General features: G+C 36.4%; 1 protein-coding gene across 4 annotated transcripts in view; it reads right to left on the bottom strand.

The window, feature by feature from the left end:
- Window positions 1-3133: 3133 nt before the first annotated feature.
- dars2 (aspartyl-tRNA synthetase 2, mitochondrial) overlaps window positions 3134-15284 on the bottom strand; it is a 46680-nt gene continuing 34529 nt past the window's right edge. For 3 of the 4 annotated variants that reach the window (XM_069937640.1, XM_069937641.1, XM_069937642.1), the window contains 6 exons: window positions 14444-14506; window positions 11593-11745; window positions 10277-10495; window positions 8761-8871; window positions 4820-4895; window positions 3134-4321 (listed from right to left, as the gene is read on the bottom strand). In XM_069937640.1, the coding sequence (XP_069793741.1) occupies window positions 4131-4321; window positions 4820-4895; window positions 8761-8871; window positions 10277-10495; window positions 11593-11745; window positions 14444-14506 (813 nt within the window). In that variant the 3' untranslated portion in view covers window positions 3134-4130. Of the gene's footprint in view, window positions 4322-4819; window positions 4896-8760; window positions 8872-10276; window positions 10496-11592; window positions 11746-14443; window positions 14507-15284 lie in introns of those variants that run through there. The other variant, XR_011357578.1, reaches the window with a different exon arrangement.

Raw genomic sequence — 15284 nt, 5'->3', positions numbered from 1 at the left:
GATATGTTTTTGTCAGCCCATATTCAAGGGAGAGTTAGGAAAACTGAGTATAAAGCGAGACTACTATCAGATCATTCACTCCTGTTATTAGCAATAGAACTGGAGGACATCCCACCAAGAACATATAGATGGAGGTTAAACTCCATGCTATTTAAAAGACAGGAATTTAGGGAATACCAAATTAAAACATATTTTGAAATAAATCAGTGAAAGAAAAATTTATATTATGAGATGCAATGAAAGTCTTCATTAGAGGGCAGATAATAAGTTATGCGACTAAGATGAAAAAGGATTACAATCGGGAAATAGAGCAGTTGGAAAGGGAGATAGTAAGTACAGAAAAGGAGAGAATTGGTGGACAAAAAAAATTAAATACGAAACATTACAAATGTACAAGGTGGAGAAGAACATAATGAAAACAAAGCAAAAGTATTACAAACTGGGAGAAAAAGCTAAAAGAACGATATTGGCATCAAGGAAAAAGGACAAACAAATTACATATAATCCAATAGAGATTAATGAAAATTTTAAGGAATTTTATGAACAATTGTATCAAATTGAGAACGAGGGGAAAGATGATAAAATAGAACTGCTGAAATTGCAAGAGGAATAAAACCATTTGAAATAGAGGAAGTACAGGATATATTAAAAAAGCTGCCGAACAATAAAACACCAGGAGAGAATGGATTTCCAATAGAATTTTATAAAACATTTAAAGAGTTATTAATTCCTCCTCTCCTGGAAGTAATGAACCAGTCAGAAGAAACACAAAACTTGCCAGATTCATGTAAGACAGCAATAATTACAGTAATACCAAAGATGGGGAAGGATCCATTAACACCAGCATCATATAGACCAATATTTCTACTTAACTCAGACTAAGATAATAGCAAAACTATTAGCAAACGGATTGCCCAATTGTGTACCTAAAATAGTAAAACAAGATCAAACTGGATTTATTAAGACGAACAGCGGACAATGTCTGCAAACATTTTAATCTAATCCACGAAGTTCAAGGAAATAAGAAACCAACAGTGGCTCTAGACGCAGAAAAAGCCTTTGAGAGTAGAGTGGAACTACTTATTTAAAGTATGACAGAAGTTCAATCTAGCAGAAAAATATATAAATTGGATTAAAGCATTGTATAATGGACTATTGGCGAAGGTAACAGTAAATGGATAGGTAAACTAGACAGGGATGTCCACTAACCCCCTCATTGTTCATCTTAGCAATAGAACCTTTGGCAGAACTGATAAGAATAGAAAATAAAATAAAAGGGATAAAAATAAAGGAGGTGTATAAATCAGCTTATTTGCAGATGACATCATAGTATACCTAACAGAACCAGAGATATCAGTAAAAGAATTACATAGGAAATTGAAGGAATATGGAGAAATATCAGGGTACAAGATCAACGCAAATAAAAGTGAAGTGATGCCAATGAGTAACACAGACTAATCAGAATTTTAAAAAGAATCACCATTTAAATGGCAAGCACAAACAATCCGATACCTAGGGATCAGGTTAGATAATAACTTAAGCCACTTGTACAAACTAAATTATCAGCCACTAATAAAGAAATTGCAGGAAGACTTAGAACATTGGAAAGAATTACCACTAACGTGGATAGGGAGGGTAAACTGCATTAAAATGAACGTGTTCCCAAGGATACAATACTTATTTCAAACGTTACAAATTCCTTTTACAGAAAAATTCTTTAATGAACTAAAGAGAATAATAAGGAAATTCTTGTGGAAAGGGAGGAATCCAAGGGTAGCGTTAGATAAATTAGCAGAAAGGTATAATCAAGGTGGTTTGCAGTTACCAAATTTTAGAAATTATTATAGAGCCACACAATTAAGGTATTTATCAGATTTTTACCAGACAAGGGAAAAACCAGACTGGACTAAGATGGAACTAGATAAAATAGGGGAAAAGGTACCGGAACATATACTTTATAAGTGGGATGAAAAGCTGGTGCAATATAAAAACTCACCAGTACTGCATCATTTACTTAATACATGGAAGAAGGTCCATTTAGAAAGGAAAAAAATGAATTATCAAAAACCAAAATTACTATTGATGCAAAATCTGCTAAACCCTTTTACAATAGACATCCTTTCCTTTAGAGACTGGGAGAAAGAATAGAAAATTGTTTTTTGGGTAATAATTTATTAACATTTGAACAGTTGAAGTACAAATATGCTGCAAGATAAGGAAAATGAAATAAACTATAAACCTAAGCAGAAGTGGGAAAAGGATCTAAACATAAAGATAAAAAATGAAGTATGGGAAAAGTTATGTTCTGGAATATGAAGAATACAATAAACACAAGGTTACACATGATACAGTATAATTGGTTACACAGGGTATATATTACTCCTCAAACATTAAAAAAATGGGAACAACATTACATGCAACTTGGGCATGTACGAAAGTAAATACGCTTTGGGAAGAATTAAATCAGATACTAAGTAAAATCACAAAAAATAACATTGCAAAAATAACAAGAGATATTTTTAAGTAACATAAGAAGTAGAGAATTAGGCCTCAAATTGGACAAAGTGCAAAAAAAATTCATTATGATAGCCTTTGCGATAGCAAAAAATTGGAAAATGGAAGAGAGCATGAGAATACAGCAATGGTACATGGAAATGAATAAATGTATTCCATTGGAAAAAAAATAACATATAATTAAAAGAATAAAGTAAACCATACATGGAACATATCAGAGAGAGCTTGTCTCCAACCTCCATCCCCTAAAACGAGAATGAAAATGATAAGACAAAACGACTAGATTCAGTGTGTAATAGATGACGCATTTTTTTGTTTATTTTCCTTTGTGTGAAGGTATTGTATATATTGAATATTTATGGGTTTTGGAGGGAAAGGGGGAAAAAAAGAGGAGAAAAGACCACTGTGTAAATTTAATGAGAAATGTTTGTACATATTTTGGTTGATATGGTTCATAGAGTGAAAAAAAAACTAAACACATTTATGGGAAGGCCAGGCTGTGGGAAAATGGATCAGCTCATGATTAAATGGAGGCGCAGACTTATTTCTGCTCCTATATCTTATGAAATTCATTAGCTTGGAATTTGCTTGCCAAAATTTAACAGATCACCAAGACCAATTGTGTAAATCACCCATTTCATTACTGTATTTGAAAATAAAATGTTAACAAACTTCTTATATGTATGATTATTTTACAGTTCACTGATCATTGCAAATAATATCACAGTAACATCAATGCAGCACGAGCAGAAAATTTGAAAGCCAAGTAGAAAATACAGAACCATTGTGAGCATGGAACTATTTTCTATTGACCAGTCAACTGACTGGTCTCCTGCCCTTTGATAATCAGATTCTTTCATTTTAATCCTAAATTGAGTCCAGGGTTCAGTTATGCCTGTATATACAGGGCCTTTTAATTCAAATTTATTGCTTCCTTTCCAAATGGCCTTAAAAATTTACCAGTCTTATGCCAGAGTACAAAAAAAGCTACAGAATGCTGAAAAAGTTTGCCTTCTTCCATTTGGTGCAACAGAACAACACCTAGAAAATCAAAGTGGAGGAAGAACATTGACTGATAGAGGCCAATGCTCCATAGTTGTAAGTTCAGGATTCTCATGCTGTTGGTGACCCGAGTACTGGAAATGCTCGACAGGCTCAGCAAAATCCTGAGATGTCTTGATTTAAGCCTGGGACTAAACTCAGTAACTTTTGCAATTCTGCACATGCCATCAGTTTGATGTTGCTTGCTGTAGAAGCTGTCTTTGATGAAGACTGCAATATTAAAGAGGTAACCCAGCATTGCAGCAGTCAAAGCTGAGATGAGAAGCTTCCTCTTTGACTCCTATTCATTTCAGAGAATTCAATAGATTATAGAGAAATAGTATTGAATCCTGAAAGTAATTTACCGTTTGACTGAAGAAAAAGAACAATGTTTTTTGGATTTAAATTGCCATGACTTAATAAAAGTGTGGATTATGCAACATGTTTAATGCCACAGCAGGAAGCAGTTCAAAAGTATCAATTCTTAGTGGCTATGGTAGTTTCCAAACACTGAAATAGTACAATCCTTTATGGTCCAATTTGCACTTCAGCCTCCATTACCAATCACAACAAATTCATGAGTTGGTGCTGTCCTCGTGAATTTCTGTTGGCCAGTGGACCTTAATATGATATGGGCTCAGCTCCTCTGGGCTCACAAAGTCTGGTGCATTACTCATCAGATCGTGTCCTCGGAAAGATTTAGGAAAAGCAATAACATCTCTAATACTTGATGCTCCAACTGCAAGAGCGACCATTCTATCCAAGCCTGAAATGAAACAGATAAGACAATTAACGATTGTTAATATCTATCAGTTCAGGCGACAGTTCATCGCCCGAACTGATAGATATTTATTATTTTAAAATACAGGATTTTGTTGTCTTTAGCTTAAATAAAGCCTGTTAAAAATCAATATTTCCTGTTTAGTATTGAAAAGTGCGACAAAGAGTGAAGACATTTGATTAAATTTGGAAGAACCCAAGTTCAAATCCCACATGCTACAATAGGAATTCAGTTTTTAAAAATCTTTATATATGAAATGCCTAAGGTTTCCCCTTAAATTATATTAAAATTGTTCAAGCAAAAGTGTTTTCCAGCATTTCTTACATTGAATGAAATTACCTTTGAACCTAAAACTCCACACCCTCCACTGTATTGGGGAGCTCCATGATAGACTATTCATTGAAGCCCATTTCATTCTAATAATAGCCTCCTTTCTTGCCAATTATATTTTGTAGAGCAACAAACATTTATTCTGGAACTCACCTAATGCAATTCCACCATGGGGTGGTGCTCCAGAATCCAATGCCTTTAGTAGATGTAGTAACAATCCACTATCTTCCTATGGTAAACAAATGAGATCATTTTATTGAAACAATTCTAAGTAATAATGTAACATTTGCAGTGCAGTTGCATTACCTCAAAATATTGAAGTCCAAAACAATTTTAGCCCTTCTTGAACTTGTATGAAAAGACTCAAGATCCCCAAAACTACAAGCCAGTTAGAGAAATAGAAGGACATTCATTTGTGCCTTATGAATGTCACTGCACAAAAACAAACCATGATCAACCAAGATATCAAGGACAAGAGATTGTAATCTGGAACAAAAAAGAGAATGCTGGAAGAAATCAGCAGGTAAATTATGTGTACAGGAAAAAGGTATAAGTAGATGTTTTGGGTTGAGACCCTGCATCAGGATTATAGACATAGTGTCTCACCCCAATCCATCAATTTATACTGTTTGCTTCCACAAATGCTGCTTGATGTACTCATTTCTTGGTGACAACCTGGAAATTTAAATAATATTTTAATAAATGGTCCTAAAGTTGTGCATTTCAAATTTCCAAAGATGATCATTAACTAAAGTAATATCATTGAGTTAAAAAGGAACAAAACTGTTTAAAAGAAAAGAACTGCATATTATCTTTAAGAAATAGAAGCAGGTTCACTTCCTAAGGCCCATCTAAACCTACTCTGTTTTTTCACAAGTTATTGGCTGCTTCCATACTTTCAGTACGATTTTCTCCAATTTCTTTCACATTCAAAAGCCTATTAATATTGGCTTGAAAATTTCTTCATAACCTTTGGTCACTAGTATAACTGTGAATATTTATCTATCTGTCTCTTTTTAATTCAATTATGTACTTTTTAAAATACCTGTTTGGCTGCAGGGAACAAGAATTTTGATACATGTATAATGTATTTGACAACAAATTCATCACAGTCTCATTAACGGAGTGGCTATAGCCCTTAGAGAATTACATACATTTACAACTATCTTTGCAAAGAAATAATAGTTCTAAATGGCTAACCATTTGTTCTGAGATCATGCTTTCTGAAACTACCTTATGTCATCTACCCTGTTAATTTCTTTCAGAATTTTAAATGCTGCAGTAAAATCAACCTTCTTTCTTCTCCTCAATCACTGAATCAATTTAACTTGGCTATATTTCACTTGGCTATCAGTGTTGGTGCTGCGCAATTGCTCAGCAAAGAGAGGTGTAAGGCACTCCTGTCTGAGAGCCTACAGGTCACCCTTGGGCAAGGTCCAGTACCTGTTTAGCCTCCCAATCAGGGTCACATGAAGGCATGGATTGCAGATGGTGGATGGTTTTTACAAACAGATTCTACAAATTGCAATTTATGGTTGTAAAACTAAAAATGCTAGGCAGATGAATCTGCTGATCAGTGCCCAGTGTTACTCATCCAGTATGGACACTGCAACTGAAGAAGGCAACGGGAAACCACTTCAGTACTTTTCCCTTGTATAATCATGAATCCAACATCGACTACGGTCTCATCTCAAAGATGGAGCCTCCACTGAAGGAAAACAGGGGAGGCAACAACTACAATTCAGAGGGTCAAAGATCGTGACAGATGGAGAGACATGATCGCCTATGCCAAACGGCAAGGCACCTGAATGAATATTTCACTGACCAAAGCAGTATCCATTTTAAGGTTCTGTGACCAAAACTGCACACTAGATTCCATATAAAATCTCAGTAAAATCCAGTATCACCTCAAGAGTTCCTTAATCAATACCACTTGAACATCAACATACAACTTGCTTTCACATTCTCTCGTATCTGCATATTTTGCTGCTACAATATTTATTACATTTTACCTTTATTAGTTTTTCACTGCTTTAAAAAAATTCTGAATACTTTTTGCCACATTCACTTTATCACTTTTTGTTCACTTATTTAACTTAAAATCTTTCACATTTCAGTACAGCTTACATGCTTTTCCAACAAATTTTGATGAAAGGTCAATATTCAAAATTGTGGTAGGTCCAGTATGGTCTTTGTGGAACACCACTAGTTACAGACCTATGACTGCCAATTTGGTTGGTCAAGTCTGTAAGAAAAATGTTGAAATCTTCGACGATGGCCCATTATCTTCATGACAAATTTCATCATTTCTTTATTCTCTACCTAATTATGTTGCTGGTCATGTCAGAGTGGTTTATGTGTAAGCCATTATAATTTTTTATTCCCCACTTGTTTTTAACCTGTTCTCCTTGGCTATTTTGGAAGGAGGTGTCCAAGGCAGTACAATTGTAAAGTTTAAAAAGCATTTAGATAAGTTCATACATAGGAAAGTTCAGAGGGATTTGAGCCAAAGAGGCAAATGGAAGTAGGTTAGGAAGACACATTGATCAGCACAGACATGTTGGGCTGAAGGGCCTAATTTCTCTGATGTAAAACTTTGGAATTCTCTCGCATAGGCAACTCACACCTGTACTTATTGAACTTGTTCAATAACTGAGATTATTGCAAAAAACATAACCAAGATAACTATATACACCCTGGACTCTCAATCACACTTTGGTTCCTGCTGAAATCCCAGCTACTACCCAACATTGGGGTGTTTGGATCAACTCCACCCTTCAATTTCCTTTGTAGTCAACTCAGTGCTGAAGTTGATCAAAATCCTGAGACCAATTCTCACCATCTCTGCAAGACATCATCAACCTTGTTATTCCCATCAAATCATGTTTTATATATTCAATGGTTGTTTCAATTTAGTTTAAATTTTAGAGGAATTAATTACAGTACAACTATGATTATCCAAAATGGTCGAGAACAGGCCTAGGTCGGATAAAAGAATTTTTTTTGGATAATTGGTCATTTAAAAAAAACCAGCCCAGTAGCAACAGCAAATCACCTGTAACAATGGTTTAAACAGCAAGGGAAGGCTTTTAAAGCATTAAAATAATGTTTAATTCTCACCAAAAAAGTGCCGGCTGCAACGCTGCCACTGATCCCCGAGACCTCCCAACTGCCGTTTACGATCCCCGACGTCCCCTGTGCCGCAGCCAGTCCCCAAGACTCCCCAAGACCTCCCAACCGCCACTGCCAATCTGCATCACGTCCCCAGCACTGCCACCGATCCCTGACATGTCCCCACCACTGCTGCTGAGTCCAGTGTGCACGTGTGGTAGTAGACTGAAGAGAGGGTTTGGAGTTGGTGTCGGGAGCTCCGCTGTGTCAAGGATGGATGGAGGTAAGGGGATAGGAGGGAATGCCACTGAGCTTGAGGTCCTGCTCCTGCCTGGGAGGCTGTTCTCCTTGATGACGCCAGGAGAAGGGATTGTTCCGACTGCTTGCAGCTGGGAGACAGTGGCATGCAGTTTGAGAGGGAGAGTTGGAGAGAAAATTCAATAGGGGAAGGTTAAAAACAAAAGAAATGAAAAGAGAGAGGAGAGGGAGTTACCTGAAACGAGGAGAGTCGTCATTCTAATTTCATGTTGTTAAATTTTTCCAACCTGGGAGGTCAGTTTGGGATTGAAAAAATTTTGGATAAATGAGGATTTTGCAGAATCCAATTTCAGATAATCGGAGTTGCACTTTAGTTTGTTATTTAGAACCATCTTTTAATCTCTTTAAAACAAACCAACGCGCATTGGAACCACAGACAATTATTTGATAGTTAAATGATTATTGCTTAGAGATAGCACAAAACAGAATATTCTTCCCATAAAGTTCAAGTTAGCAGTCAGTGTAAGTTATGCTGCAAATAGTCTCTCCAATTCCTCTGAAACAAAAAATCTATCAGTGCCAGAGTTCAAAATTATGCCCATGACGACTTATTTTGATGAATGTACTTTTGATGCAACTTTTGAAAAGGACTAGAAACAAAATTGCAGCAGCATTATCTTTTGTAACTTCACTGAGGCATAAGCAATAAAGGTTGAGGTAAATACCTTTAATATTGACTCCAGTACATAATGCTGCAGTTCCTTATTATGTATTCTAATAGAGCCACCTCCTATTTCATTACCATTCAGTACCAGGTCGTAGTGTTGACTCCTCACCTGCAGGAAACACAATTCAGCACTACTTAATCTATTTAATTTTTCAACCTCATTATTTGACTTTCATTGGTACAATTCTGGTCCTCATGTTGAAAAATAGCAACTACAGACTCCAAACATGATCAAAAGCTTAGAAGCTGCACCAATGAAGCAATTAAACATACCTGAGTAATCACCAACACCTGTGAAGACAACTGTCCAAAACATTATGGCACCCTGAAATGAGTGGATAATGTATAAAAAGTGCTGTGATTTCTATATGGTCAAACCAAAATGTTTAAAAATAACCTTGAATAAAATATGGAACGTGCACTTTAATGATATTGGAAATCCTGGCAAATTTCTACAGATGTGTGGAGGAAAGTGTGCTGACCAGCTGCATCATGATCTGGTGTGGGGAAACCAACACTCCTGAACGTAAAGCCCTTCAAAAGGTAGTGGACACAGCCCAGGACATCACAGGGAAACCCCTTCCAACCATCGAGAACATCTATCGGGAAGGATCCACACCATCCAGCACATATTCCGTTCTTATCAGGGAAGAGGTATACAACGTTCAGGAACAGCTGCTACCCCTCAACATCAGATTCCTCAACAACAAACTTAATCAGGGACTCATTTACTTTTGTCTTTTTTTTCTCCCCTCTGTATTTCACAGTCAGTTGTTTACATTTGTTTATTTATTTATATGTGCAGATTGTGTATATTATTTTTTGCTCTACCAATAAGTGTCAATTCTGCTTGGCCCACAGGAAAAATATAGAAAAAGAATCTCAGGATGGTGTGATGTCATGTACCATATGTATTCTGACAATAAATCTGAACTGCATGTGAATTGTTTGATGACAAATTTGAAACTGTGGAGCACAGGGTCAAATAAAGGAAAGTGTCTTTGTTCCAAACATTATGGAGGGCAATGTACAGTCAGCAAGTCAGAATTCAGAGTTGCATGACCTTTAAAAGGAGCTGGCTGATTTTCTATCCCCCAACACTTTCTTGTTAGATCAGCAGACCTTATGAGACCAAATAAAACAAAACCCATCTATATCAATTCACCACATGGCTGCCTATTTGAACTGGTTCTAGTCACAATAAATTTGCAGGAGAGCAAATCTGACAGATCCCAAACAGTTGTAATTTGTACTGCTCTGGGTTTGCTACAGCTTTGACTTTGCTGGCTGAGAATCTCTTCGGTGAACAAGCATCGAAATGCCAATTTCTGATATTTGCACGATTAAGTCAGTTATAGCATGCGCAAGGTTTGTCCTTTCAATTATTAAACCACCCCATGAGTCCCAAATAATATTCTAGTGAAATCTATCACTCTGAAGGCACAAAATTTGGCTATTTAGATGCTAACTATTTATCAGTGTTTAGTTTGTCTTTATAATTTAGTTGTCATTACCTTACCAGGCTCTGTGTAAATGAGATGGGTGTCATCTGGGTGGGGAGCTGTGAAGGGATGATGGGCAGATTCGTATTCTTCAGGTCTCTCTTCTTTTGGTAGAAACAATGGGAAATCGACAATCCACAGAAAATTAAAGGTACTTGGGTCTCGGAGGGCAACACCTCTCGACTCCAGCACGTTGGCACATTCCAGCCGCAATTTTCCTAATGCAGCATTCTGAGGGAAAACATATGTATAAATTTCTCTCTTTCTGTTATATACCATTGTATTTGATAGAGTTTGAATGTAAATGGATCATTTCAACAACAATGGTAGGAAGCAAATTCCTTCCAGACATTCAAGCAATTATAATACTTTCAAGGATGTGGAGAGGCTTATTGGAGTTGATTGCTGTACTGTGTTGTCCGCTTCTTTTCTGAGCACCGTCATCAGTTCTATTTATCCCTAAAGTTTTGTGAAAATCAGCATCATGCCCTTTCACTAATCTTTATTTGCAGGTACAATTCAAATTTGGTGCAAAAGGTCTTGGGTCAGTTCAGATATTAAGATCAGACTGTGCTACCTTGTCAGGTAGAATGATTCCATTTCCTCCTCTCTCATTTAATTATTTTACCAATGATTTCTGACTGGTGAAATAATCTTTCTCCATTTCCACCACATCACCCTTGTTACCTATAAACCTAAGAGGCCAACTTTATTACAGAATTCCTTCAACCTTTTAAAATTTTCTTTTCAGAATTGTGTTGCCCTGAATTGCTATAAGAGTATATCAAAGGCCAATCAGTGATTGATAAGGTTCTATCAAAACACTCCTGTTTTTACTCTCATTAACTAACACAATCTTCCCAATTTGCCAGATCTGAGTTTCAGGGTTTGTGTTCATCAATAAAATCATTAATAGAATGCTATTATTCTGTATTAGTTCTCCCAAACGGCATCACTCCATAACTTTGCGTGACTTCTATCCAACACACCTTTGTCCAATTCATCATTCTGTCATCCTGAAATTATACTGATCCTCCATAATTCTCTGCTCATTTAATTTTCTTCCTATTTCTGAACCATTTTTAATTTGAACTACCACCTGGCCCATAATTCTTTGAACCATCCATCTTAGTAGGAATCTGCTATGCCTCTACTGAACAGCTATCAAGAGGTCATAGCTAAATCCATTGAATTTACTCTTTCTTTAGAAGCTTGTTAATCAAACATAAATGTCTTATCTGCTGACTGTCCTTGTTTAACCCATGCCTCTAAAAGGTTTTCTTTTGACCTTGGATAGTGGTTTATAATAACATAATTAAAATACTTACTACTTTTGCATGATCACCAGCTGCAAATAACAGCACGTCATCTTTAGTGAGATTTGTTTTGTGACATAGTTGTGATTGCTCCACAGTTGTAAGGATTTTGGCAAGAGGAGGTTTCCATGTATCAAGAGGTGGCAGCACAAAATATGTCAGGTCCTGTTGGGTGAGATCAATCACAAATGACAGGAGGATTTTTTTTCTTCAATTTTAGTGTCCACTCCTTTTCTCTTGTTTATATTCTGATATCTAGATCACATCTTGACTGACAAGAGTGATCAAGCACAGTTCAGGGCTTTGCATTGCTAGCCTTCCAGAAAATCATTTGCAGTGACTTAGTAATCCAGAAGAGAACACTTAGGTTTGGAAAAGTTACATTGGACCCAGGAGCATTGGAGTGCATTGTGAAAAGAACAGCAGGAGCCATCCTATAATCAGCAATTCCAGGTTGCCTTCTGCAGCACCTGTGCCATGCAAAAACTCAAGGCAAATGTTCAGGTCCATACACAAAATCTGAGATTCTCTTCAAGCCTGCAGTTAAATTACCTTTAAAGACAAACTGTCCAGCATTAATCAGAATTTATTGTCATGAACAAGTCATGAAATTCACTGTTTGTGGCAGGATCATAGTGCAAACAGACATATTGTAACCATCTTACGACATTACTATATAAAAAAATAACAATAAGACTGCATGGAAAGTCTGGTGCATCCCACTTAGTACCAAGTGCTATACAGCTATCTCTATATATTATACACAATTGCTTGACAACCTGTCAGTGTTTAAAGTGAAAATAAACAGAAAAAGACTGCAGGAGAAATACTTTAAATTTGTCCTCAAAACTAAGGCAACAGTCATATTAGAAGGCATAGGGGTTAATGGTAAAAATCTGAAAACATTGTTTCTCATGCAAAGGAAGCAAACTGTCACAGTCATAGATTGGAGTCACTTAATAAAGGGAACAGATATTATCAGGCAAATTTGAACCTGTGAGAGTAGATCTTTCAGAAAACAAAAGCAGCGTTTTTTCCTCCTAAAGATTCAAGATTCCTTTATTGTCAATTAATAAAACAGGTATAATAAAATCAAACTACCATATTCACCATCTGCAGAAATTTCCCAGTGCCCCATGTAGTCTAAGAAAGAGAAACAAAAGAGAGTTCCCCTACCACGAGTCACTGAGTGTCCATGGATTCACCACCAGTGTCCCCGCAACCAAACCAGCAGCAAACCTGAGCTCCAGATCCAAACCACCAACATTGGTTGCCCTCGGTACCCCCTCACATCCCGGTTCCAATACCTGGTACCCCCCTTCAGCCAATCTCCAGCAGTTCACAGCCTGGTGTTAGTCCTTTGAAGTGGGTTCCTCGCCTCGAGTCGCCAACAGCTTTCTGCCTGTGTGTTCTTCAGCTGCAGAACCCCTCACTGGTCCGCTACTGTGGTCACTGTCTTATAGGGCCACCCTCTCAAACGGTGGGTGTTCTCCCCATTTTTTGGCACTTTGCACCAGTCCTCTGCTCCCCCACTCGAGGTTGCTGATGAACATAGCATCTTGGGCCCACATGCTGCAGTCACAGGATTTTAAAATAAACCACTGTTGGTTCCTTTAAAAGGTCATTTAAAGCCTGAATGGAGCCAATGGCATTTGGACTGGGCAGTCGAACTGTGTGGAGGAGCACTGTGTCTCTGCTCTCTGGGGATCCACACCAGCAGCATTTTTTTCCTCCAATGGCCTGCAGCTTTAAAATTATACTTTCCACCAAAGGAAAATGCTTTCTCTGCATTAACACTAACAAGTTAATTTATTTTACACACCCTAGTTATATCATCTGCACTTCTGCAACTCAAAGAAATGAAGTTTCTGTCTCACTCTTGGAAACAGAAATCTTTCTCTTTTTTTGGGCATTATTCCCTTTCAAATGTGTCAGAGTTTGTTGTAAATTAATTTCCTAACCTTTACATTCTGGGACCTTAGGATGAAAGAAAAATGTCAATGGAATTTTGATTTCCAAGTACAGTATTTTTTTATATCTGTACCAACAAAGTGAATTTGTACATGCACATTTAAGAGCCTTTTGGTCTTACATAATATTTACTTTGTCTTTTCCAGATTCAAGTTGACCTTGCATATCCCCACATTGAACTTCATCTGCTGTACTTTTGCTATGTTTCTATGACATCATCATTTAAACAGTTTCTACTACATTGAGAGGATTTGAATCATACATCCATTAATCGTGACAGAACTTGGTAACCTTTGATTTTATCAACAAATGTTCATGTTATTGATTATCTGCATATCTCAATGTTCAAATGCAGCTTTGTTTAAATCTAAGATTAAACAATGTTAATTTATGACTTTGTTGTCAGAATTTTTCTTAATAATTGGCAAAAATAAGTTAATTCTTCATATTAGTGATGAAGTAGAAAGGCTGTTTGTAGTTTACACAAAAGCAAAATCATTAGTTCAAGCATTTTTCCAAATTCAATACGCAGGACTGATATATTATCAGAAATTTCGTTGAAGCAGACACATTTGAATTATCAACATTTTAAAATTATCCAATCAACAAGAGTATTTAACCAAAGAAGATTTTCTGCAAAACAATGCTGGAATAACCACATTTGCAATTTTGAGCAGTTGCTCAGACCTGTAAATTAAAAACAGTTACTATGCAGTTTTTGAATCTAATTTTTTACATTATAAATGCATAATTCCAATCTTAAATTTTTAGTTCTTTGATGTGACAACACAGTTGATCTCAACTGGAAATTCAGAAAAAGTTCCAGCTTAGTGTGTTTATATACGTAACCGGAAGCTTTTTTCCACAAAAACAATAGATATCACGGTCCTACCTGATTAAATTGGGCCTTTGCCAACTTTGTAAGGTGTTCTAAATCCCTCTTTTTCAAAAATTTCTGAAAGAATAGAAATATTGATGTAATTAAATGGAGAAAGTTCACTTTTACTCTTACATTTTTCCCCAACCAAATTCTATGTTCTTTTGCTATAGATAATTTGGCTGGAGTCCAACGTTGATAAAGTCCAACCAAATAATTTTCAGACAGGGAGGCCATGTTACCACCAGCGATCCACAACATTCCAGGGAGGCAGGGAGGTCATGTGTTTCTCTACATATAATACTTTCAAGAGTCAAGAACATTCAAATTACAAATCTGCGCAATCTAATATGATTGAAAAAGCCTGCTTTTTTAAAAAAAATGTAAATGATCCACTTTACAAGTCTAATACTTGAGATTATGGGATATTGTCCACTAATGAATTTAATTTTGAAATTAAATTCAGCATTGAATTAAAGTAACACCCACCAGGTATCCAGCACCTATGGGGATTGGTAAATACCGGATAAATGAATTTGCCGGTTGCTTGAGGTTGCGTGTTGCATGGATTGGCAAAATTAAACTTTTGTATTTTTACCTATTTTCTGCTTTTTTTCCCCCCCTGTTGCTTGAATTCTGTATAATGGGGATTTTACTGTACTGCAAGGACTTTGTTTTCTATTCTTGCCAACCTTTGATGCATCACTAACAGATAAATGAAATTTTACAGATGTTCAGACATTTCAGTACAGCTAAGAACAGGAATGTTTTATAGTGGATAAAAGACAGCCTTATGGAATGTTTGAAAATTAACAGCACCTAATCTTCACACTACAATTTGATAGATATTAAGCAA

Source organism: Narcine bancroftii, chromosome 5 (genome assembly GCF_036971445.1).
Source record: "Narcine bancroftii isolate sNarBan1 chromosome 5, sNarBan1.hap1, whole genome shotgun sequence".
In the NCBI taxonomy this organism is placed as follows: domain Eukaryota; kingdom Metazoa; phylum Chordata; class Chondrichthyes; order Torpediniformes; family Narcinidae; genus Narcine; species Narcine bancroftii.
The sequence above is the reverse complement of the archived record's forward strand: the minus strand, read 5'-3'. Positions and strand labels throughout refer to the sequence as shown.